The 25,325-nt window shown below is 39.6% G+C and overlaps 1 protein-coding gene across 1 annotated transcript; it reads left to right on the forward strand.

Moving 5' to 3' along the window:
• Positions 1 to 1,585: 1,585 nt before the first annotated feature.
• LOC141587257 (tyrosine--tRNA ligase 2, cytoplasmic-like) lies at positions 1,586 to 25,216 on the forward strand. The gene is made up of 20 exons (XM_074408707.1): positions 1,586 to 1,783; positions 1,885 to 2,032; positions 3,791 to 4,077; positions 4,158 to 4,242; positions 5,162 to 5,267; positions 5,381 to 5,463; positions 5,598 to 5,743; positions 5,836 to 5,941; positions 6,035 to 6,094; positions 6,385 to 6,500; positions 6,589 to 6,736; positions 7,110 to 7,399; positions 21,876 to 21,972; positions 23,282 to 23,387; positions 23,498 to 23,580; positions 24,009 to 24,154; positions 24,260 to 24,365; positions 24,477 to 24,533; positions 24,623 to 24,691; positions 24,983 to 25,216. The coding sequence occupies exons 1-19, from the start codon at positions 1,647 to 1,649 to the stop codon at positions 24,641 to 24,643; spliced, it is 2,328 nt and encodes a 775-aa protein (XP_074264808.1). The 5' UTR covers positions 1,586 to 1,646; the 3' UTR covers positions 24,644 to 24,691; positions 24,983 to 25,216.
• Positions 25,217 to 25,325: the final 109 nt, after the last annotated feature.

Consider the following 25,325-nt stretch of genomic DNA (forward strand, 5'->3'; position numbering starts at 1 on the left):
AAGTAGTAGTAATCATGCCATAATAATATTAGAATAATAATAATATATAATAATAATAATATTTATAATAAAGATATTTTATTAAAAGTCGAATGTAGGATAAACCCGTCACAATTAACTTATATCGATACAACGCGGTTAATTAAAATAATTTACGTAATTATCGACTCAGCAATTATCCCGCCTTAATTAGTAATATAAAATGTATAATAATTAATATATACTAATATCCGTTTAATAATATCCGTTTAATTCAATAATATCCGTTTAATTTATTATATAAAATACGGGGTATTACAATCGTGATGCTGTTTGGCCTTGCTTGTGTAAAATAGTTTTTTATTTTTAAAAGGAGTTTATTCACAAGTTACTTTTTGAAAAAAATTTGGTTGTTTGATCATACTTTTATAAAAGCGATTTCTTATAAAATTTATATGTTTGACCTAACTACTTCCATCCAGTTTTTTTTTTTTTTTTTCATTAACCATATTATTTATAGATTCATCATTTGAATAAAAAATCAACGTTTAAAATTTTATGTAATCACTCGTCAATTATACTAAAACTATATAATTACCCTTCAATTTAGTCCGTATAATTTTACACATCCTTATCAAATCAAAATTATGCCAACCAATATTGTGTGAGAAGAGAAGCAAATCAAAACTATAATTTTACACATCCGGTACTTTGATGGTGTATGTAAGAGGAAAGAAGGAAATATTGTACAGAGAAGAGAAAAAGTAGAGGTACAACATATATAAAAAAGTAATGGTTTTCTTGAGAGAAAAAAAAAAACGCATAAGTAATGAATTTTTGGCACTTTATGTGAAAAGTAGAAGTAGAAATATCTACTTTTAGTTTTGGGGGTAAGTTATTAGTTTTTGACTTTTTTAAAGTAGTTTTAAAACTCCATAATTTAGGATGTTTGACCTAACTACTACTTTTTCAATTATAAAAGCACTTTTATTGGCCAAATAAAAAAAAAAAACTTGGCCAAAAAGCACATAAAATAATGGTAAAAAAAACATGACCTAAGTTCCAAGAGTCCATTTTTGAAATAATGGTCAAAAATAAAATATTTGTCGTTTTGGGTCGGTTTTGAAAATATTTGTCAAAATGGTGTCCACGTAGGCTCGGGATTTCTAGACCTGAAACACGCCACTACTAATGGCGTGTTTTGTGAAGGAAACACGCCATTAGTAGTGGCGTGTCTTTACAACAATTTTTTTCCTCAACTGACTGAACTTTTTAAAAAAAAAAAAAAAAAAAAATTTACATAAGACACGCCATTAGGGGTGGCGTGTTTCCCCTCCGAAACCCGCCATTCCCAATGGCGTGTTTGTTTTAGTCCATTTTTTAATGAAGTTTCTTTCCGTACTCATTATAAACACGCCATTGGTAGTGGCGTGTTTTAGGTCCAGAAATCTCGAGCCTACGTGGACACCATTTTGACAAATATTTTCAAAACCGACCCAAAACGATAAATATTTTATTTTTGACCATTATTTCAAAAATGGATTCAAGTTCCAAACTTATACCAATTTGAAATGATTTGTCATTAAAAAAAAAAAAAAAAAAATGATTTGTCATTCCAAACCCACCCATAGCTGATACACATACACCCCTAATAAACCCTTAACCCCATGTCCAATCGCCAAAAAAAAAACTGCACAATCCCAATTATCTCCTCTCGCTGCTCAACAACAACATCAATGGCAGAACAGCTAATCCCAATTCAGGAAGTCAAGTCTCTCTCCATCGATGAAACTCCCAAATCTGGGTATATATTTATATATATAAACCTCTTTTAGCTTTACTCATCTATTTTCATGTTACTTAATGTATTTTTCTTTGATTAATTTTGGTAATGATTATGATTAGGATGACATTAGAGGAGAGACTTAAGTTCATTAGAAGCATTGGCGAAGAATGTATTGGAGAAGATGAGCTCAGGAATCTTCTCGCTAATAAAGATGAACCCATTTGTTTTGATGCCTTTCAACCTTCTGGTCGTATGCATATTGCTCTGGTAAATTTCGCAAAGTCGTAAACTTTATGCTATTTTGATTACTGGGTTCTGTTAGTTTAATACTTTAATGTATTGATGGAAAAGAATTAGTCGTTATTGATCATTATAGTTCTTGGTCCATTTTTTTGAACTTGCGATCTGAGTAATTCTTTCGGTAGATAGTGTAATTTGATTAGATTGACGCTTTTCGGATGAGTTTGATCAGTGGGTTTTTGCTAATTTAATGTATTGATTGAAAAAATTTAGTCTTTATTGATAAGTATAGCTGTTTGGTCCATTTTTTGAATTTGTCATGGGTGTAATTTTGTGGATAGAGAGTGTAATTTGATTAGCTTGACGCTTTCCTGATAAATTTCTGATGGTTGTTGTGAGGACGTTGTACTGAACTGTGGAAGGAATTTAGTATGCATATTGGTCTGATAAATTTTGCAAAGTTTTAAGCTTCATGTTATTTTTATGTTTTGTTCGTTGTTATGTATTGATTGAAAAAGTTTGATCTTTATTGATAAGTATAGTATTTGCTCCATTTTTTTTAAGGTTATGATGAGTGCAGTTTTGTGGGTAGAAAGTAAAATTGGACTAATTTTATGCACTCCAGATGAAATTTTGATCAGTAGTGGAACTAAGGGGCCAGCAAGGGCAGTCACCACCTAAACAAAGAAAAGTTCGAAAGCGCTTTAGTTATAATTTTCTGTATATTTCACGTTTACCTTATTCCATTAGTAGGTTGCATCCTTTGAAAATTTCTGCTCCCTAACTGTAAATCCAGGTTTCACCACTGATTTTGATGCTGGATGTGAGGAAGTTGTACTGAACTGTTATTGGGAAATCAATTTTTTGCCGCATTTTATTTTTTATTTTTTTATTTTTTTATTTCGAAATAGCAGCTTGTTTAGGTGATGTGGTACTGAACCTAGGATTCATTTGTGTTTAGTCTCTGTCATTTCATCTCTTTGTTATCTTGGATCATACTATGGCGAGATTTATGCACCTTGATCATCTCGTTAAAATGAGTCGGTGTTAGTTTTGGTCCACTTTTTGCAGAAATGGGTTACTTGGGTGGTTACATTAATTGGTTGTACCTGAGTATTAATGAGTAAATCACTTGATTTCACAAGCATCAGGATTAACATAGCCTTTTTCATTGCACATTTGAGCTAGCTTAGCTAGGTTGTCACTAGACATTGACACTAATGATGACTTGGGTTTGAAGCCTATGAGGCGGCGGATTTGGAATTTCTGTAGTGGTCCCGTTACACCTAAAAAAAATAGCTTCTCCGTCAATCATCTTCTGTGGGTGTTTTTTAATTAGTTTTAATCAGTCATGATAACTTTTGTGTCCTCTGAATCTACCTAAATTTTATTTACTTCTGGAGTCAAGATTGACCTTTCATTTATTATTTAGCTTGGATTGGATTTTTTTTTATCATTTTTTTCCCGGTTTATTTCGTTGTATACAATGAAGATGATTGTGTATCTCAAATAGGAAGCGTCAAATATATTGTTTTGATATTTTCTTGTCTCTTTCTTGGTGTTCGAATAACTTGTAGAATGTGGATTAGAATTGGCAATTTGGCATATTAAATGTCTATTATTGGAAATGCAGTCATCATAGACATCTATTTAAATGTGTTTTTTTACCAAATTTAAACGTGCTCTTAGTTCTTAATTAATTGGTATAATACCCCATAACACCTCTGTCACAGCACAGGCTAGTTGTACCACATCAGTATATTCATTACAGTAGCATGTTTTCAGGGAGTTATGAAGATGATAAATGTGAACAAGCTAACATCTGCGGGCTGTAGAGTGAAAATGATGATTGCAGATTTGCCGGCATTCCTAAATAACAAAATGGGAGGTGATCCAAAGAAAATTGAAATTGTGGGGAAATATTTTATCGAAATATGGAAATCTTTAGGAATGGATTCCTTAGGCAAAGTTGAGTTTTTGTGGTCGTCGGAGGAAATCTATTCGCATGTGAATGAGTACTGGCCTTTGGTTTTAGATATAGCTCGAACGAACAAGCTCCCAAGGCTGACTAAGTGAGTTTCACTTTAAATTGGTCCCCTCTACCTTTCTGGTGTATAGAATGACATAATGATCCTACATGTTGCTAGCGCAGTTGCTGTCAAGTTGAACAAGATGAGATATCTGGAGCCCAAATTATGTGTCCTTGCATGCAGTGTGCTGATATCTTTTTCCTGAAGGTATTGTATTCTGTGCTATTAAGCCTCAAGGCTAAAGGTTATCTCGTCATTGATTTATAATTGCTGTTCTGCTAAAGCTAATTTCTGTTTAGCTTGACTAGTCTTTTCTAAGTTGGAATTTTTATAAATAAAACTATTGAAGGGAAACGATAGGGGAGTAAGATTATGCCCTTGAAATGCACTAGACAAGGGGAAATCTGTGAGATAACCATTAACAGATTCTTGTTAGCTTTCAATCATAGTAGTGGTAGATAAAACACAAATTGGAGTACAACGACAACAATGTAGCACAAAGCGTCAAAAAGCCATGCTTAGTTGAGCGAGGGAGAGTTTGATGTACACACAAGACGTACCACACTCATGTGTAAAGGATGACCAATGTTGAAAATTGCTTCGGGAATTGCATTATGCGACTGCTATGTTACAATATAAGAATCACAGATATTTTCTTTGAGTCATTTTGCTTAATTCCCTTATATTTCTTTGCCATAGAAATTGGGAATATTTGATTCAATTAAAACCCATTTTGGATTTTTTTTTAAAATAAAATAAAATTCGGATACAATATTTGTAAAGACTGTCATGTTGTATAACCTTTCTTCCTCCTACTTTAAATCGTTTTATTATAATCGTATCTGTTTGTTCGTGTCATCTGATACTTGCAGCATTTTTTTCTCTCTATTTCCATTACCCCAACTTTTTAAGTAAACAAAGTGAGTAATTTCAAGTCTTGTAATCTGAGTACTCTGTTCCATTTTGACGTGCCCACCTAATCTCGTTCAATCCCTCTTCCATTTTGTAGCACCAACATTTCTGCAGGCATTCAAGTTGAATTATAATTTCCGTTCCTAAGATTTCTTTTCGCTGAGATAACTTTTTCATGTCTACTACTGAAGTACTTTGTACCTTTTGTGAATAGGCGGACATTTGCCAGCAGGGTATGGACCAGCGCGAAGTCAACATTCTCGCTCGAGAATACTGTGATGGCACGGAAGGAAAGAACAAGCCTATTATATTGTCACACCGTACGCTTTCTTTTCAAGCTCACCTAATTTGCGGCAGTGTCTTAAGCTCTTAGCATTATTCTTTTCTGGTTTGTTGACTGACAAAGTAGCTTTTCTTTGTTGTTAAACTACAGACATGCTTCCAGGCTTGCAACAAGGGCAAGGAAAGATGTCAAATTCTGAAGTATCATCTGCAATATTCATGGACGACGATCAGGTTTGGTGATAATAGCTGTCAGCATTACTGTCACTGTACAACTATCTTCTAAAATACACTGGCTGTATTGTTTGCTCGACAGAGATAAATCATATACTTGTACATTAAACTGTGTTGTGGCTTTTTTTTCACAGGCTGAAGTTAATGTGAAAATTAAAAAGGCTTATTGCCCTCCAAAGGTAGTTGAAGGAAATCCTTGTCTGGAATACCTGAAATACATTGTGTTCCCATGGTTCAAGGAGTTCTCTGTTGAACGCAAAGCTGAATTTGGTGGAGCTAAGTAAGTCCTGGTCATGTCAGAAATGTAATATTAGCAACCCTCCTCCAAAATTTTAATGTTTCTTTATGTTGCTCAATTGTCGGGACTTTCAGAACTTACAACAATTACGAAGAATTGGTAGTTGACTATGAAAGAGAGGCGCTTCATCCTGGTGATGTGAAACCCGCTCTATCGAAGGCACTGAATAAGATTCTACAAGTATGTTTTGCATACCCCTTCACTGTCCTGTTTTATGCTAAATGTTCAATATCATGTTTTATTTGTGTTTGATCCTTTTTTTCTTACCTTCAGCCTGTACGAGATCACTTTGCTAATGATAGCAATGCCAAAGAATTGCTAAAGAAGGTGAAGGTTAGTATAATACACCCATCCTCTCTTGTGAATCTTGATAGTGGCTTTTTGTTACCAGAACATATAAGGTCAATGTGTGTATATTCTCTGAATAAGGGAAACTAACATCCATGTCAGAGCCTCACCAAATGGCTTTCTGGACAAATAATGAGTGTATTTTTATTGAAAGAGAGAACTAGTGTAATGATACCCAATAACCACTGGTGAACCCTCATTAAACCTGAGAAGATAAATTATATAAGTAGTTTTTGCTTGTAACTATTTTAACAGCTTTTATGGCCTTCTCTCAGACATTTTCACGAACTACTTCAACAAAAGTGGACAAAAAGAAAACAAAGGAGCAGCAGACCCCAGCTGATAACAAAAAACCTCTTGCTGTCAACGACACTCCTCAGTCGAGCTCTGAGTAATTCTTCGTTCTCCCATCTACTTGTATGAAGTTTTGGTATCTATATAGACTTTTAAGTGTATTTATGTGTGTACTAAATCGTTAGGGTGGCACTGGAGGAGAGGTTTCAGATAATAAGGACTGTTGGGGAAGAGTGCATTCAGGAAGATGAGCTTAGGAATCTTCTTGCCCACAAAGATGAACCAATCTGCTATGATGGGTTTGAACCATCTGGTCGTATGCATATTGCTCAGGTAAATTTGGTTCCTCCTATCTTTCAAGAGGTCTTATAGTTTCTAGAAGAACTGTTTTAAATGGAAAGCAATTACTTTATATATAGAGTGTTCAAATACTTACACGTCATCTGACACTTGTCTTGGATAGTACTCACACTACTTTCAATGTTTGGAAACTGTTTCGAGTGCAATGGGTTTCTTGCTTCTGTTTCTGCTTGATTATCAGTTTGTGGTGCTACCTTAGAGATTGTTATTTGTTAGTTACATAATCACATTTTCTGCATGGTTAACGAAACTTGCTTGATATTGTTTTCTTAGTTTGTTGCACCAGTATGTCTTTTTGACGTTTTAATTTGTCGAGTTTTGTAATGCAATAATGTTGTGCTTGCAGGGGGTAATGAAGACAATAAATGTTAACAGACTAACATCTGCTGGTTGTAAAGTAAGAGTGTGGATTGCAGATTGGTTTGCCTTCTTAAATAACAAAATGGGAGGTGATTTAGAGAAAATAGAAGTTGTTGGGAATTACTTTATTGAAATATGGAAAGCTTCTGGCATGGATCTCAGTAGGGGCAAAGTGGAGTTGTTATGGTCCTCTGAAGAAATCAACTCACGTTCTCGTGAGTACTGGCCTATTGTGATGGATATTGCTCGAAAAAACAAATTGCCAAGGCTAACAAGGTTAGTGTGGTCTACCCTTATGCTATAACTTTAGTCTCTTTTGAGACTGTATAAACATTGTGAGGCGTACAATTGACAAGGATTGAATTAAACATATTAATGGTCAATTATTGAGTAAATTCAGCGGTCTCATAAAGAGCACTGTGTTAAAGCATCTTGTAGACACGTAAAAATTATACAAGTGCCACGTCTGAAGTCAAAAAGTCAAAATGTTGCCACGTCGGAAGTCAAAGGTCAAAATATTGACCCGTCAAAGGAAATACGAAATAATGTAATTAATTTGGACGAAATTTAAATAAAGTAATCCATTTTAATTATTTTAGTCGGTCCGACTCTCTAAAGTGATAAAATCCGACAAATGGGTCAAACTCACTAAATGGGTCAAATACATTCAAATGGGCCAAAATGACTACCAAGTCCATTACAAAAATACCAAGACTACCAAGTCCATTACAAAAATACCAAGACTACCAAGTCCACTTAGGGTGGAAACCAAACCCCTCCTTTTTCTATAAATACAAGCATTAGCTTCAAAATTTAGGAGGGGAAAAATTACAAAGAAAATCACACTACGAAATAAAACCTCTCTACAAAGAAACTCTCTCTACAAAAATCCTCTTCCAAGAGAAAAGCTAGAGAACAAAGAAGACTACTCTTCGATCCGACATCAAGTGTTCATCGTCGTCAACAGAAGAGAAGCAAATCAAATTCATCCAAGGAGAATCAAGTCTTCAAATCAAGACCCTCCTATTCATCCAAATGCGGAAATCGAATCAGTAGAATAACTAGAAGATTGTACCCGAAATCTTTAAATTAATAAAATTATTACTTTGTTGCATTCTTTTGTGTTTTATCTACTTGTTTGCAGATTTAACACAAATTTGTTGTTACAAATTTGGCACGCTCGGTGGGACATCTCTACTACTCATCTCTTTTTCCGCACAATCAAGTTTCACAACAATCATTTCAATGGCCTCTAACGAAAGCTCAATCCGTCTCGGTGGGTCTCTCGACAGATCGCCCATTGGTGTTGCTACAAGGAGCAGGACCACATCCATCCTCTTTCGCATCCGCGGCGAGACTCGTTCTCGCATCCGTGCCTACGAGACCTCGCAAATCCAATGTCACTGTCAATGCTCCAAGGGAATCATATGGCGCCGGCAACTCTAGGCCATATGAATATCCTGTGTTCGGTTCACCTTCTCCCATCCAAGTCGACGACCCTCAGCTTGTCTCGTCAACATTTCGAGAGATAATGTCCGGCACTTTTGAGGATATGACTGTTCACACTAGCCCTTTGTTTGAGCCATTCACCGTCGAGGATGGCCAGAGTAGCGCGGGTTCGTCTCCGTCGTCACCACAAAGGCGTAACGAGGAGATGTCAAGCCAACCGTCATATTCCATGGTGGCACCCGTCATGGTCATTGAGGGCGACAATATGGAAGAACAACTTAATAAAATGAAAGCTATTCTTGAAGACCTTCGAAGGAAAACGAAGAGAAATCAAGCGATTGCCGCCTTGACGAAAAAGTTGGAGAAGCGGCCTATTTCGTCAATGCAAAATGAAGATAGTGACTATGCCAGCGAGAACGAGGATGATCGTGATAAGGATAAGTCGTTCTTCGCTAAAGACGCCCAAAAGATGATCGCAGAGGCCTTCAAAAGTCGGTTTGATGGAAACTTTCGCTCCGCTTAGCGATCCACCGTTACGTCAAGCCATATAGTAAGAAGATTGACTATTTGAGGATGCCTATCGGCTACCAACCACCGAAGTTTCAGCAGTTTGATGGAAAGGGCAATCCCAAACAACATGTTGCCCATTTCATCGAAACTTGAACATCGCTTGATCGATGGCGATCTCCTTGTCAAGCGGTTTGTCCGATCTCGAAAGGAAGGCGCTTTGATTGGTACACGGATCTAAGCGCCGAGTCAATCGACGATTGGGACCAAATGGAAAAGGAGTTCCTTAATCGCTTCTACGCATCAGGCATCGTAAGTATGACGGAACTAACTAACACGAAGCAATGGAAGGACGAACCCGTTATCGACTACATAAGTAGATGGCGCTCGTTAAGCCTCGAATGTAAAGATCGTTTGTCGGAGACTTCTTTTATTGAAATGTGCATTCGGGGAATGAATCGGATCTAGTTTACATCCTCCAAGGCAACAAGCCGATAACATTCCAGGATTTAGCCACTCGAGCTCACGACATGGAGATTACCATCGCTAGCCATGGGGGACGACTGTTTACTCATTCAGAACCAAAGACGGAGAGAAAGGAGTATAAGAAAAACGACAAGGCGTCCAAAAGCACTTCGAAGGAGGTTATGACGGTTTCTACTTCTAATCCGGTGAAAATCTCGGCTCGACCAAAAACAGACAAGAAGGCGGCGGCCTATTCAAAGGATACATGGAAGCCACGACCAACTTTGAAAGAGCTCGAGAAGAAGAAGTACCCCTTCCCGGATTCTGATCTGGCCGGCATGTTAGATGACCTCTTGGAGAAGAAGGTGATCGAGCTTCCCGAGTCTAAACGACCAAGTGAAGCCGGACGTACGAACGATCCGAAGTATTGCCGATATCATAGGGTCGTAAGTCATCCATTGGAGAAATGCATAACCCTGAAAGAAAAGATAATGCAGTTAGCCGAAGACGGGAAAATTCTCTTGGACCTCGAAGATATCACCGAGTCCAATTACATAGCAGCTCAAGTAAACGACGAAGGTGTTAAAACATGTCCTACTTCGGCAGTTAAAGGATGTGTGCAAATGATTCAGTTCGGAACTTTTGAGCCGGTGAGTGTTGTCATGCCCGGAGAATTGAAATCTGTCATCACCAACTTCCACCGCTCAAAATCCAGAAAACGACGACGAAGGGTGGACCCTTGTGACTAGGCGTCGACGAAAGAATCAAGGTAGAGAAGTGTCGGTACCCCAAGTGCCAAAACGTCAAAAGTCAACTCGTCAGAAAGTGAGGAAATCTTCATTGAATAAAGATAGAGGGGTCGTCATGGATTCTTCGCCAGATGTCACGTCGTTTAAGAAAATTAAGCCGAGATTACATCAAGTTGTGACGTTAGAGGATTATTTTCCCAAGTTCTACCTTGCTAAAGTTTCGGTGAACACCGTGTCTTCTACCGTCATTGAGGAAGAAAGTTGTAAAGATGATGTGGCTAAAGAACCTCCCTCAAATTTGATCGATTGTGCAAAGATTGATGCAATCTTAGACGCACTGCCTTCGCGTATGGGATGACAACAAATGTTCCACTTGCCCGAAGAGATGCGTCAACAATTGTCTTTGGCGATTCTTCAACCTAAGCGTATCTTCGATAAACTTAAAGCCGCGGGAGAGCACAGACAATCCAAAAAATGTGTCACTTGCAATGTCGCTCTCGCTTTTAGTGATGAAGATTTGTTACTTGGATCAAAGTTGCACAATCGCCCTTTGTTTGTATCTGGATACATTCGAGAGAAGAAGGTGAGCCGCATCTTGGTCGATGGAGGTTCAGCCGTCAACATAATGCCGAAAGCCACTATGGAAGAGCTAGGGATTTCTGTAAGCGAACTAGCCAAAAGTCGCTTGATGATCCAAGGATTCAATCTCGGTGGACAAAAGGCAATTGGCATGATCCGTGTCGAAATCTCGATGGGAGATATGTTATCCACCACACTTTTCCAAGTTATTGATTCCAAAACATCATACAAGTTGTTGCTTGGTTGACCTTGGCTTCACGAGAATGGTGTTGTAGCGTCAACTCTACACCAATGCCTAAAATATTACAGAGATGGCGAAAAGAAGATAAATGGTGATGTGAAGCCCTTTTCTACGGTTGAATCGTACTTTGCCGACGCTCGATTCTATGAAGAGCAGGATGCGCCAAGTGAGATGTTGCCATCCTCGATCATTTCGACGGGAACCAGAATTTCAAAAAAAGGTAGACGATTCTAAAGTTCCGGAGGCAAAGGAGTCGACGACAGTCGAGAATCACGAGAGCGTTTTCAAAGAGGCCAGTCAAACAAATGTGAACTCTGGCGAAAAGAAAGTTTCTCTAATCCCGCAGAAAGCGACGCCGATTCTTAAGTACGTACCAAAATCAAGGCGTAAAGATGGAGAGACACCTTTTACAGAGTGCACACCTGAAAGTGTAGCGTCCACATCAATTAGAACAATTGACGATAAAGATTTGCAAACTCTGAAAAACAATGTCATCGTTCCGGTTGCAAGAACAAATCACTCTACGACGAGTAAACAACCTCTACCGGGCTTTACGACAGCATCGATGAAAAAGGACCACACGGGTCCCGAAGAGTCTACAAAGGGACGATTTGATCCAAATGCTTACAAGCTCATGACGAAGTCCGGGTACGATTTTAAGAATCCAATTCCATTGGGGCAAGTGATTGAAGTTACCCCGTATGGTATGAATCAAACACAAAAGAAGTTGTACCAACAAGGCAACACGCTTGAAGTCGGAAAGGTTGGTATCGGTTTTTCGCCTCCTGAACCCATTAGAAAATTTCTGCACGACGTAAGGCGAAGCACGCTTCATCACAATATATTGTGGCAGAACTGGCGGAAAGTGAAGGCGATAATACAGAAATATTGACGCGAAGGTCTGTTTTCGACAGGTTGGGATCACCAACTTCTACGCCTCGCTCTTCCGTGTTCAACAGATTGGGAGAAAGGGAAGAGAACATTTGTGTCCATTTAACGTCAGGTTCTCAACAGCAAGGGCCAAATACGCCAGTGTTCACTCGCATTGGAGGAAAAGAGGTAAAGAAATCAGTCTTCAGTCGCATTCATAGGTCGAAGGTACAAAAGATGCGCCGACAAAAACAAAGGAAGTCCTCGAAGACAAAAGTTGCTATTAACCTCAGCAAAGATATCCACAGTGTCATTCCCTCTAAAATGAAACGTCATCATGAAGTGGAAATAACTATGGATAAGTCGTTGAAAGTAAAAAGTCGTACTGTCATCTTCACGAATCCACAAGAGGAGTCGAGTCAAAGGAAAATCGCTCGGGATTTTGTCTCGTCTAACCATGTGACAAGACAAGAATGCCCGATTTAGATGACGAGATAGAGGTTGGTGAAATTCCAAAAACTCTTGAAGACGGAGTCCAAGCGACGGTTGATGACTTGAAAGAAATCAACCTAGGCACAACTGAGGAGCCTCGACCCGTCTATGCAAGTTCCCTTCTGACAGATCAAGAGCAAACGGAATATGTTGAGCTTCTATCAGAATATAAAGATGTGTTTGCCAGGAGCTATCAAGAAATGCCCGGCCTGAGTCCAAAAATCGCATTCATCGACTCGCAATAAGGAAAGGCGTTTCCCAAAGAAGCAACCACGAAGACGATTTCGGCCGTAAATGTTTTAAATGAAGCGGAGGTAAACAAATTGATCGACGCGGGATTTATTCGGGAGGTCAAGTATCCGACGTGGATTGCTAACATTGTTCCGGTAAGAAAGAAAAACGGACAACTCCGTATTTGTGTCGACTTTCGAGATTTGAACGATGCTTGTCAAAGGATGATTTCCGCTTCCGATTACGGAGATCATGATTCGACGCCACGACGGTACGGGCATCATTGTCATTCATGGATTGACCGTGGATATAATCAAATCCAAATGGCGCAAAAGAAGATGAAGAAGCCATCGGGTTTCGAACACCAAAGGGCATATTTTGCTATAAGGTAATGCCCTTTGGGTTCAAGAAACGCAGAGCCACGTATCGGCGAGCTATGCGAGAAAATTTTCGATGATATGCTACATGACATTGTTGAGTGCTACGTCGATGATCTTGTTGTCAAATCCAAGAAAAGGGTCGACCACGTGAAAGATCTTCGAACGGTTTTCGAGAGACTACGAAAGTGCAAGCTCAAGATGAATCCTTTAAAATGTGCTTTCGGTGTTAGCTCGCAAGTTTTGGGTTTCATCGTACGTCACCGAGGAATGAGATAGATCAATCCAAAATCAAGGCAATAAAAGACATGCCTGAACCGTCTACACTTAAAGATCTTCGAAGTCTTCAAGGTCGTTTAGCTTACATACGCCGATTCATTTCCAATTTGGCAGGACGATGTCACCCGTTTAGTCATCTAATGAAAAAAGGTGCTCCTTTCGAGTGGGATGAATCGTGTCGGAAAGCTTTCGATGACATCAAGAAGTATTTGTCAAATCCTCCAGTATTAGGAGCGCGCCAATTCCTGGGAAATCGATCATTCTGTACATATCGGCCCAAGAACACTCGATGGGGGCATTATGTGCTCAAGAGAATGAAGACGGTAAAGAAAGAGCCCTATATACTATATTTGAGTCGCACACTTGTTGGAGCCGAATGGGATATTCGTCCATTGAGAAGATGTGTTTAGCTCTCATCTTCGCCATCCAAAAGTTGCGCCATTACTTTCAAGCTCACACCGTCCACGTCATTTCTAAAGCTGATCCTATCAAGTACATTTTGTCGAGACCAAGGTGCTCTGGACGACTCGCCAAACGGGCCGTCTTTGTTGAAGCAAAGATGACATAGTTTACATTCCTCAAAAGGTCATCGAGGGACAAGCGTTGGCGATTTCTTAGCGGATCATCCAGTTCCAGGAAAATGGAGCTTCTCGATTTAACTTCCGGAGAAGGAGTCTTCTACATCGATGTTCTTCCTTCTTGGCAAATGTACTTTGATGGAGCCGCTCGTCAAGACGGAGCAGAGCCGAGTCCTATTCATTTCGCCGGAAAAACATCTCCGACATATTCATTCATACTTCCGAGTTGTGCACAAATAACGCCGCCGAATATCAAGCTCGATCATAGGCGTACAAATGGCTCTCGAATGGGATGCAAAGATCCGGACATCTATGGTGATTCCAAGTTGATAATTAATCAATTGCTCGGCGAGTACGAAGTCAAAGAAGAAAGTCTTGTGGCATATCATAATTTAGCTTAGGGTGCCTACAAAAACTTGATTCGGTCTTCTTAGGTCATATACAAAGGAGTGCCAACAAGATGGCCGACGCCGGCAAATCTCGCAGACCACTTTGGCATGGGGCAAGTATTCCTTCTTCGATTCCGATTTGCAAAAGATGGGTAGTCTTTGCGAGGAAGAAGAGGATGACGATTTTTGACGTAAGACGTCAATGCGATTTTGGTCCATGTAATCAACAAAGAAGATTGGCGTCAACCGATCATCGATTACTTGGAGCATAAAAAGTTCGAATGATCCAGCACAAGACGGAGGTGCGGACGTCGCTCGCCCGCTTCATCTACTACAAAGGTATTTTGTATCGTCGATCGTTTAATGGACTTTGGTTACGATGCCTCGATGAAGATGAAGGTATGCACACCATGGAGGAGGCACACGCAAGATACGCGGGCGCTCACCAATCGGGACCGAAGTGCGATCGAATCAAAAGAATGGGCTATTATTGGCCGACAATGGTGCAAGATTGCATGGAGTATGCGAAGAAGTGTGATGCTTGTCGGTTTATGGAAACTTCATTCATCAACCGCCCGAGGTGCTCCACCCTACGATTACATCGTGGCCATTCGAAGCTTGGGACTCGATGTAGTTGGACCCTTACCAACTAAGTCGTCTGCCGAACATCTATTCATCTTGGCGGAATCGATTATTTTTCGAAATGGGCGGAAGTCTGTTCTCTTCGAGAGGTGAAAAAGGAGAATGTTGCGATTTCGTGCGAACGCATATCATATATCGATATGGAGTGCCAAGGTATATCATTACCGACAATGGCAAAAACTTTTACAACAAACTCATGGATGCATTGATGGAAAAGTTCAAATTCGTCCAACGAAATTCTTCGATGTATAATGCGCCAGCCAATGGTCTCGCCGAAGCTTTCAACAAGACTCTTTGCAATTTGTTAAAGAAAATGGTTTCAAAATCAAAGCGTGATTGGCATGAGAGGCTTGGGGAAGCACTTTGGGCTTATCGCACCACGTATAGAACTCCAACCCAATCAACACCTTATGCTTTGGTTTACGGAGTAGAGGCGGTCCTTCCACTTGAATTGGAGATCCCTTCTCTTCGTATGGCTGTTCAAATGGGTTTGGCGGAAGGCGAAAATGACAAGCTGCGTTTGGCCGAACTTGAAGCTCTTGATGAGAGTGCTACCAGGCGCGGCTATCAAGGGCGTTCAATAAAAAAGTTCGTCCTAGATCTTTTCAAGTTGGCGATATGGTCTTGACAATTCGAAGACCTATCATAATGCCTCGTAAAGCCGGAAGTAAATTCACCTCCAAGTGGGACGGACCTTACGTTGTGCAAGAGGTCTACACCAACGGCGCGTACAAGATTGTCGATGGTGATGGAGTACGTGTTGGTCCGATCAACGCCAAGTTTTTGAAGCGCTATTACGCGTAAGATGACGATTCCGCAATAAGCTCCTAAGCACGAGCCTAAACTGCACACCCAAAAAAAAAAAAAAAAAAAAAAAGATTCAAAAAAAAAAATCCCTTTAAGGAACTACGTTGGCTTGATCCTGCGAAGTATGTTACTTTGTAGGTACGTAGGCAGCTTAAGTAAAATCCTTTTACTTAGGTGCGGCCAAACCCCCCAAACAAAATCAATTCTGTTTTGTTCGAACTACGTTGGCTTGATCTCGTAAAGTACATTCGTTTGTGCTTTATGAGTACATAGGCAGCTGAAGTAAACGTCTTACTTTAGTCCAGCCACACCAAAAAAAAAAAAACCTCTTACTCCTCGCCCATAAGAGTATAAACTATGTATGGCAAAGCAAAATGAATATATGAGATTGAGAAATAAAAAAACTCAACTTATTATTATTCATCCTTTTTAAAAAAAAAACGCACACTCTTAAGTGTCAAAAGAAAAACGTATCTAAAACAAAGACAAAAAAAAAAAAGATACAACAAATGACATCATAGAAGCCACAGCAAGTTCTTCAAAGTTCAGCATGTTCAATCTTCCCGGCCTCTTCTTTTGCAGTCGTCATACGTGCTTCCAAAGAGGACTTTTCTTGAATCAAAGTCTTGACAATTGAGGCTTGACCGAGTTTCTTCTTAAAACCATGTGGTTGCTCGCTAACAGAGAAGAAACTTTAAAGACGCTCGCTCCTATGTGGCTTAGGTCACGAACATGGAGAACAAATGCGCAAAACCAACAAGAAAGGAAAGCTCCAAGATACGTCTGTCGTCTTTCTGCCTCTGGAACGCCTAAAAGAAGAAAGAAGTCATGTGGTCTCGTCCCAATGGCGAAGGTTCTCTGTAAGAAGAAAAAATCTTGTCGTAGAGTCGGAAAATGTGTCTTCTCTGACGCATTAGACAGAAGAGAAGACTTGGAGGTTCCTTTAAACCAAAAGCGACACCAGTCTTCAAAAGCTACTTTGCTAGTTTCTTCGCCGAAAGAGATATCCGATGAAACGCAGAAAATAAATACTGGAACTTGGGGGCAAGTACGGTCGGTCGTTCTCACCAAAGCCCTGGAGTTCTTCGACCGAAGGCACTACTTCATCAAAAATGAGCCCGTTAGAGGTAGTCCGGTGATAGAGCGTATATCCCAAAGGCTGATTGAAATTTCTCCCGCCGTTGTCAATAAAGTGTTAGTCTGTGGACACCAAAAATCGCAGAATGGCTCCACTAGCTGACTACTCCGGCGGTAGAGAAAAAGTGAGGCGTAAAATGCTTCATAAATGTAGACGGATCTCAAACTGTTGCGGCACTCGCAAAGAATGTCTTCTAACCATTCCCAGTAGCGCGGAATATAAGAAAATTCATATCCAAAGTGAAAACCGCGTTTCGTTGAACTTCACGGAGCATCGAGAGTGTAAGAGATTCGAGAAGGATGGCGTGTCGGCACTTTCTCGATGATGGGACGAAAGGAGCACCAAAGAATGGTTTTTCGTGTTTCGCCACCAAAGAATCCAGACTTGACGGATATGTCAACGGCAACCACGACTCAAAGAAAGGGACCCGTCATCGAAGAAAAGATGGTGTGTTTAACTCCATTATTTGCTTCACATCGAATGTCGACCGTCACTAAGTACTTCTTGCCAGTCGTCTTAGATTCGCTCGCCTTAAAGTGCACCATATCGTCCCCTGAGACAAAAAGACAAAACCAAATTACAACTCATATTTCTTTAAAAAAAATAAAATAAAATAAAATAAAATAAAAAAAAAAGAGAAAAGTTAAAGTGAGGAAGTGGTGGTGTTGGACCACGTACTCCCCAAATCAAACAAAAAAAAAAAATGTTAAATACTCCCAAAAAAGCAAACAAAACAAAAAAATGTGTTAATTACTCCCTGCAACAACACCATCATCCAAACTACAATAAATAAACTGTGTTTGTTCGGCATCGTCTGTCTAGCTTAGTCCATGTTCCAAAAATGAATCAAAATAAAAAAAAATGAAAACCACAAACTTAATGAATGATTGAATTCACATTTCAAGTAAATTCAAGTCCGTAATTCAAATCGTCCGATCTAGTTGACTGTGATATCGGGCTTATGGCTAGCATGTCGATTACGGTTTTCTGATCATCAAGACAGGAGGCACCGGATTGGTTTTGTGACCATTGATCGGGCGTGTGACGGGTTTGTCGTCGTCGTCGGGAGGTCGGAATCAAGAGAACAACGAGGTAGTTGGCAAGTGCAGATTACTTTGTTCCCATACGGTGATTAATGTAGCGTCGGATTCGACTTTAAAACGAGCGAGACTGATTCAAAAGCATGGCAGGCACGGTCTAAGAGGTATGCTCAATGTAAATCTCACCGCTGAGCTCAACGACCGCCACGATTTCGCAGTTCACACGCCAAATAAGGGGTGAATTTTGAACTTTGAGAATCGCGGTCCGCGTCGAGTTAACGATGAGCACTGAGCACGCGTCGAAGACAAATCAGTTTGAAGACGGATCACCGGTAAAAGTCGGTATTCTCAGGGCCGCTTTGGCATAGGTCAGTCCGTTATGACAAAGAAGATGGCTTATGACGTTGAAAGCAAAATCGCACACAATGATAAAAATTGGTTAGTAAAATTCGAATACTTGCTCACCTATACGTCTAAGCGTTGGCTCGGTGCGGTATGAGAATGCTCTTCTGGCTTGTCTCAAAGCTTGGTGAAGGCGCAGACAAGGAGGGGCTTCAAGGTCACGGGACTCGGGTTTTCTCGTCGTCGGCAGTTCAGGCAAACTCGAGCTCTTCCGTTATCATTTGTGAAGAATTATGGAGGGCTTCTCTTCCTTTTATACTCGAGTAACGGACGAAATTATGGAAACAAGACATACAGAGTGCAAAGGGATTGTACTCGTTTTCATGCTCATGATACATGAATTGGTATGTAATAAATAACAAATGTGAAAGTACTTTTAGTGGAACACAATGTGGTCGTCACAAAGTATATAATAAATAACAAATGTGAAAATGCTAGCTAGTGGAGGAAATCATCAAACAAGCAGCCAAACTTTTGTAGTGGTGGACTGGTGGATGATTTATGGGTTATTTTAATCAATATTACTCATACTTGACCATTATACATCATCACTGCGTCAGAAGAATTGATAAGGAAACAAGAATTGGAGCAATAATATGGAATATTTACAAATTAATCTCATTGATACAGCCTAAAATCATTGTTTGAGTAGGTTGGCCACTAATGTATGCAATGATGATATCCCACTAATGTATGTAATGCTGCATGAAGAAAGTGGGGAAATGCACATGTGAAGGCATACACATTCAAACAAAGTAGAGGAATGACAGTTGCACTGAAGTAAAATATTGGAGTAATTATCATTATCACTGACCAAGTGCAAATTGCACATGTGAAGGCATACACATTCAAACAAAGTAGAGGAATAACAGTTCGAACATGTGCAAATTGCACATGTGAAGGCATACACATTCAAACAAAGTAAAGGAATGACAGTTGCACTGAAGTAAAATATTGGAGTAATTATCATTACCACTGACAAAGTGCAAATTGCACATGCTCACACAAATTTACTACAAGAAGCGGACGAATGTTCAAGTTCGGACAGAACTGTACCGGCCGAGATTCATAAATCGAGACCAGATCATGCTTAAACACTCAAGTCGTTTACATGACCAAGTCTCGAGGGGGTAAACGACTGGTGGATGATTCCTCTACATGTGCAATTTGCACTTGTCAGTGGTAATGATAATTACTCCAATATTTTACTTCAGTGCAACTGTCATTCCTCTACTTTGTTTGAATGTGTATGCCTTCACATGTGCATTTCCCCACTTTCTTCATGCAGCATTACATACATTAGTGGGATATCATCATTGCATACATTAGTGGCCAACCTACTCAAACAATGATTTTAGGCTGTATCAATGAGATTAATTTGTAAATATTCCATATTATTGCTCCAATTCTTGTTTCCTTATCAATTCTTCTGACGCAGTGATTAGGGATGGCAATGGGTAGGGTCTGGGTAGGGTCCGCCTAGACCCGGACCCGACCCGAGATTTTTCCCTTTGGACCCGTACCCGACCCAGACCCGCAAGGGTCTAAAATTTGAGGACCCATACCCGGACCCTATGGGTAAGGGTAGGGTCTGGGTCTACCCGCGGGTCCGAGTTTCAGCCACTTTAGTAACACGATTAACAGTTATAGGGTCTATAATATTAAAAAAAAAAATCATACTACTTTAACATTATGAGTTTATTAATCTGCCGTTAATGGTGGTTGTCGGTCGCCGGCTATTAGAGAGGTGGTTGCCAGTCGCGTATCAGTGTTGTGGTGGTGGTTTTCTTGTGTCAGTGGTGGAGTGGTGGTATTGTCAGAAGAGTTTGGTTGAGTTTTATCACTTTATGGGATGAGGGAAGAGAAAGAGACTTTAGTTGGGTTTCTACAGTCTGCCAGTATGAATTCAGAAAAGTTGTAATTTTTTTTTTTTTTTTTTAATAAAGGGTCTAAGGGTCGGGTATGGGTCTCATAACTTAGACCGGACGGGAAAAATATTTTCTTAAGACCCATACCCGACCCATACCCATTGGGTCTGAAAAAATGAGACCCATACCCGACCCATTAGGGTCCGACCCTCAGGGTCTGGGTCGGGTCCCCGACCCACTGCCATCCCTAGCAGTGATGATGTATAATGGTCAAGTATGAGTAATATTGATTAAAATAACCCATAAATCATCCACCAGTCCACCACTACAAAAGTTTGGCTGCTTGTTTGATGATTTCCTCCACTAGCTAGCATTTTCACATTTGTTATTTATTATATACTTTGTGGACGGCCAGCATTGTGTTCCACTAGCTAGTACTTTCACATTTGTTATTTATTACATACCAATTCATGTATCATGAGCATGAAAACGAGTACAATCCCTTTGCACTCTGTATGTCTTGTTTCCATAATTTCGTCCGTTACTCGAGTATAAAAGGAAGAGAAGCCCTCCATAATTCTTCACAAATGATAACGGAAGAGCTCGAGTTTGCCTGAACTGCCGACGACGAGAAAACCCGAGTCCCGTGACCTTGAAGCCCCTCCTTGTCTGCGCCTTCACCAAGCTTTGAGACAAGCCAGAAGAGCATTCTCATACCGCACCGAGCCAACGCTTCCGACGTATAGGTGAGCAAGTATTCGAATTTTACTAACCAATTTTTATTGTGTGCAGTATTTTGCTTTCAACGTCATAAGCCATCTTCTTTGTCATAACGGACTGACCTATGCCAAAGCGGCCCTGAGAATACCGACTTTTACCGGTGATCCGTCTTCAAACTGATTTGTCTTCGACGCGTGCTCAGTGCTCATCGTTAACTCGACGCGGACCGCGATTCTCAAAGTTCAAAATTCACCCCTTATTTGGCGTGTGAACTGCGAAATCGTGGCGGTCGTTGAGCTCAGCGGTGAGATTTACATTGAGCATACCTCTTAGACCGTGCCTGCCATGCTTTTGAATCAGTCTCGCTCGTTTTAAAGTCGAATCCGACGCTACATTAATCACCGTATGGGAACAAAGTAATCTGCAGCTTGCCAACTACCTCGTTGTTCTCTTGATTCCAGCCTCCGACGACGACGACAAACCCGTCACACGCCTGATCAATGGTCACAAAACCAATCCCGGTGCCTCCCTGTCTTGATGACTGTGAAAACCGTAATCGATATGCTAGCCATAAGCCTGATATCACAGGTCAACTAGACTGGCGGACGATTTGAATTACAGCGGACTTGAATTTACTTGAAATGTGAATTCAATCAGCGGCTCATTAAGTTTGTGGTTTTCATTTTTTTTTATTTTGATTCCTTTTTGGAACATGGACTAAGCTAGACAGACGATGCCGAACAAACACAGTTTATTTATTGTAGTTTGGATGATGGTGTTGTTGCAGGGAGTAATTAACACATTTTTTTGTTTTGTCTACTTGTTTGCAGATTTAACACAAATTTGTTGTTACACATCTCGTTTGAGATTTTGTATATGTTCCGTCCATGTGCTCACTGACTAAAGGTTTGCAATTTCAATTTTTCCAGGTGTTGTCAAATTATGGGTCGAACTGAGCAGGACGAATTATCTGGAGCACAGATCCTGTACCCATGCATGCAGTGTGCAGATATATTTTTCCTAAAGGTGTTGTATGTTATGCTGTTTAGGTCATTGTCTCATTGGTTTCTAATATCTGTGATGTTCATCTCACACTTAACCAAACTGAAATGGTAGGAACTTTCTTTTATAGAATTTGGTGCACATTGGCTTTATATTTGGCGAAGCAATAGTGAAGTAAACACAAAACGAAATCAAATGAAGAGAAACAATGAAAATAACCCCAGATACATGCATGAAGAACTTACTAACAAGTGCGGCTGAGTTTTTGACAATCGTGTTGATTATACAAAAAGTTGTCTTCCAGGCTTCTCTCATTACTTATTTGGCATGTATATTGGGCCCAAATGTGGTCTATCACTTCATTACTTGCTCTTGAAAGTTGAAACCCTGCCCGATAATTCTCAAATCGATTTCGCCAGTAATGTGGAAAACTGGCCCAGACGTGAATTACAGCCTTTTAGTTCATCTTTTTTCAACCACCCTAGGTGACTATGTCAGAATGAGTTAGAGTTATCAGTACCAACTTATAGTCACCGTATGGCTACTTTATGGTACATAGGTTCTTGGTCTCGTTGCCTTGTGGTGTTTTGACTCAGTGTGTTCTTATGGGAGGGGATGTCAAAGATAGCTCCATGTACAATTGTTTTGACACAGTGCACCCTGATGTATATTTGTTATTGCAACAATTGTTATCACCACATGCAATATGCACTGCAAGGACGATTCCTAACAATTTCTTTCTATTTTGACACCTTGCCCCACGAAGCTGTTTTTAGATGTATCATAGCCTCTTCATATTTCACCTTCTTAGATCATCTTAGCGACAATGTTAAAATGATTTGATATCCATAACACTTTCCCATCGCACCCCAACCACGAGGTACATTGAAAATGACTTTTAACTCCACTATTATGTTTATTTTGGATCAATTTTTATCACCATTTCCAGTAAACACTCTTTTGAATTCTTCACTGTAATTTTAAGTCAATTTAGACGCCGTGCTCATTAAGCCATTTCTTGAGCTTCTATTATAGCCTTTAAAATCAGCCTTCGGACCTCTGTGATGACTGATGATTGTGTCAGAATTCAATCAGTTTGTGTTGTGTGTATTATGTTTACTTTAGCTGAAGTTATGCAAAATTATTCTTTTTACGTTCTCCTGGCTGTACGTGGCGCTTAAAGTGTCTCTCTTATTTCTATTGAGTACTGGATTCCACATTGATACTGTGCTTTTCTGTCTTGTGTAAGCATTGAATTTTGCTGCAGTTGAAAGTAGCTACTTGTCATTTCCATAAGCTAATTTGCCTAACGATGGAGTACTTGTATGAACAGGCGGATATTTGCCAACTTGGTATGGACCAACGAAAGGTTAACGTTTTAGCTAGGGAGTATTGTGATGACATCAAAAGAAAGAATAAGCCCATTATATTGTCACACCGTATGCGTTCTTTATCTCTAATTATTATATATTTTGTAGTAGCACGTTAGCTTTATTGCTTTCGGTCGTGTAGACTTGTGAGTTACAGCTTGTGTTCACTTGTTTGGCAGACATGCTTCCAGGCTTGCAACAGGGGCAAACAAAGATGTCAAAATCTGATGCATCATCTGCAATTTTTATGGAGGATGAGGCGGTATGATAGTATTGTATATATGTATACTCCGCATGATGCACCAATGCTTTCCATTTTTCTTTGCGCGTCCACTATCTAGTCGTGCGTTCACCCATGGACGGTTCGAAAGGATGATTCATGTCAGCCGACCCCAAATCATTTTGGGATCAAGGCTCTGATGTTATTGTTGTTGTTGTTGTCCACTATCTAGTCGTGAAATGACCTTATTGTCAGGATTTTAAACAGTAAATTGGCCGGCTTACATTTTTGAATCCTTATTTTAGTTCACTTTTCTGTTATTGGCTCACTTGTACTTTACACTCATTTTCAATTGTTTTCCCTAAAATATTGTGCTATTGCTGAGAATGGTAGGCTAGTATTTTATGCCGCAAATTTTCATTAAGCAGACTCAATTTGTGGTGTACTTAAGTTTGTTCTCTTCTTTTTAGGATGTAGTGAATCATAAAATTGAGATGGCGTATTGCCCTCCAAAGGTAGTTGATGGGAACCCGTGTCTGGAGTACTTGAAGTACATTGTATTCCCAAAGTTGAAAGAATTTACTGTTGTCAGTAGCGCTGAAGATGGTAGAGCTAAGTAAGTCCTCTCTATTCTCTATCAAAGAACCTCATATTTACAACTTTTGCGGCGACTTTTGTAGCTCGCGTTGCTCATGTTATGCTACTTTTACCTTGGTTTCAGGACTTATCAAACCTATGAAGACTTCGTGGTCGACTATGAGGCAGAAGCTCTAAGGCCTGATGATGTGAAACCCGCCTTATCAAAAGCGCTGAATATAATTTTGCAGGTGATTTGTCAATAATACTCTTTTACACACTTAACGCAAAAATACACGTGTTTGATTTCAGGTTACTATAAAATAGCAAATCTTATGCTTCTTTTCTTTCTTTACTGTCAGCCTGTTCGAGACCACTTTAGCAGCGGTGCCCCCAGAGATCTTCTAGAGAGGGTCAAGGTTTGAGTTATTTTAATGTTTATATTATCATCATCATTGTCGTGTTAATATAAGAATTATTCTGACGTGTTTGTTTCCGACTTTCTCAGTCCTACAGGGTCACTAGATGAAGGAAACCTGAATCATCACTCACTTTGGCTCTACCCTTAGATTATCAGGCAAGTTGTATATCTTTCCCATGAAACTACTCCGTATTCAACTTAACAGTCGTTTCATACCGTTGCTTCTCAGAGTGCTGAAAATTTTCCACTTACATCATAAACCAAAATCGACTAGGTTAATGGAAATTTAAGATTAAAGTTGATGTGCTAGTCTTCTTTACCAAGTTATCTTCTGGGTAGTAATGGATTCTTTTGGGCATTTTGTTGAGATATGACGATGAATTGTGGGCATATCGAGATTAGGAAGCTATAAATATATTTGTTGAGATATCACATTTGAATGTCCAGGTGCAAGTGCCTATTCAAGTTGAACATTATATCAAGGGAACCAGGCCAAGTTCGAGTTTTGATGATAATTGATAAGTTATGAACACGATTTCACCAGTTAAGATAGCTGACATTTAGTCATTACTCATTTGTGTTAGTCAAGCCTTCATTGGTTTATAATTGTATTTTTATTGAAGATCATTGTAAAATGTTGTTCGATTAATATACCCTATAGTATGTGATGGATTTTCAAAAGAGCGATCTAATTGTATGAGATTCTGTACTCAATTGTCTCATATATATACTCCGTAGCTCCAAGGAAGTACGGAGTATATTACAGGAGGACGCATTATAAGGACATTTG

The sequence above is a fragment of the Silene latifolia genome, chromosome 6 (assembly GCF_048544455.1).
Source record: "Silene latifolia isolate original U9 population chromosome 6, ASM4854445v1, whole genome shotgun sequence".
Taxonomy (NCBI): Eukaryota; Viridiplantae; Streptophyta; class Magnoliopsida; order Caryophyllales; family Caryophyllaceae; genus Silene; species Silene latifolia.

What these genes read in the sequence shown, in the direction of transcription:
- LOC141587257 (XM_074408707.1), top strand. Translation starts at nt 1,647, where the DNA reads ATGTCCAATCGCCAAAAAAAAAACTGCACAATCCCAATTATCTCCTCT. An exon ending in AAGCTCCCAAGGCTGACTAA is followed by an intron (nt 4,078 to 4,157) that starts GTGAGTTTCACT and finishes TTGCTAGCGCAG; the next exon opens with TTGCTGTCAAGTTGAACAAG. An exon ending in GTCGTATGCATATTGCTCAG is followed by an intron (nt 6,737 to 7,109) that starts GTAAATTTGGTT and finishes TTGTGCTTGCAG; the next exon opens with GGGGTAATGAAGACAATAAA.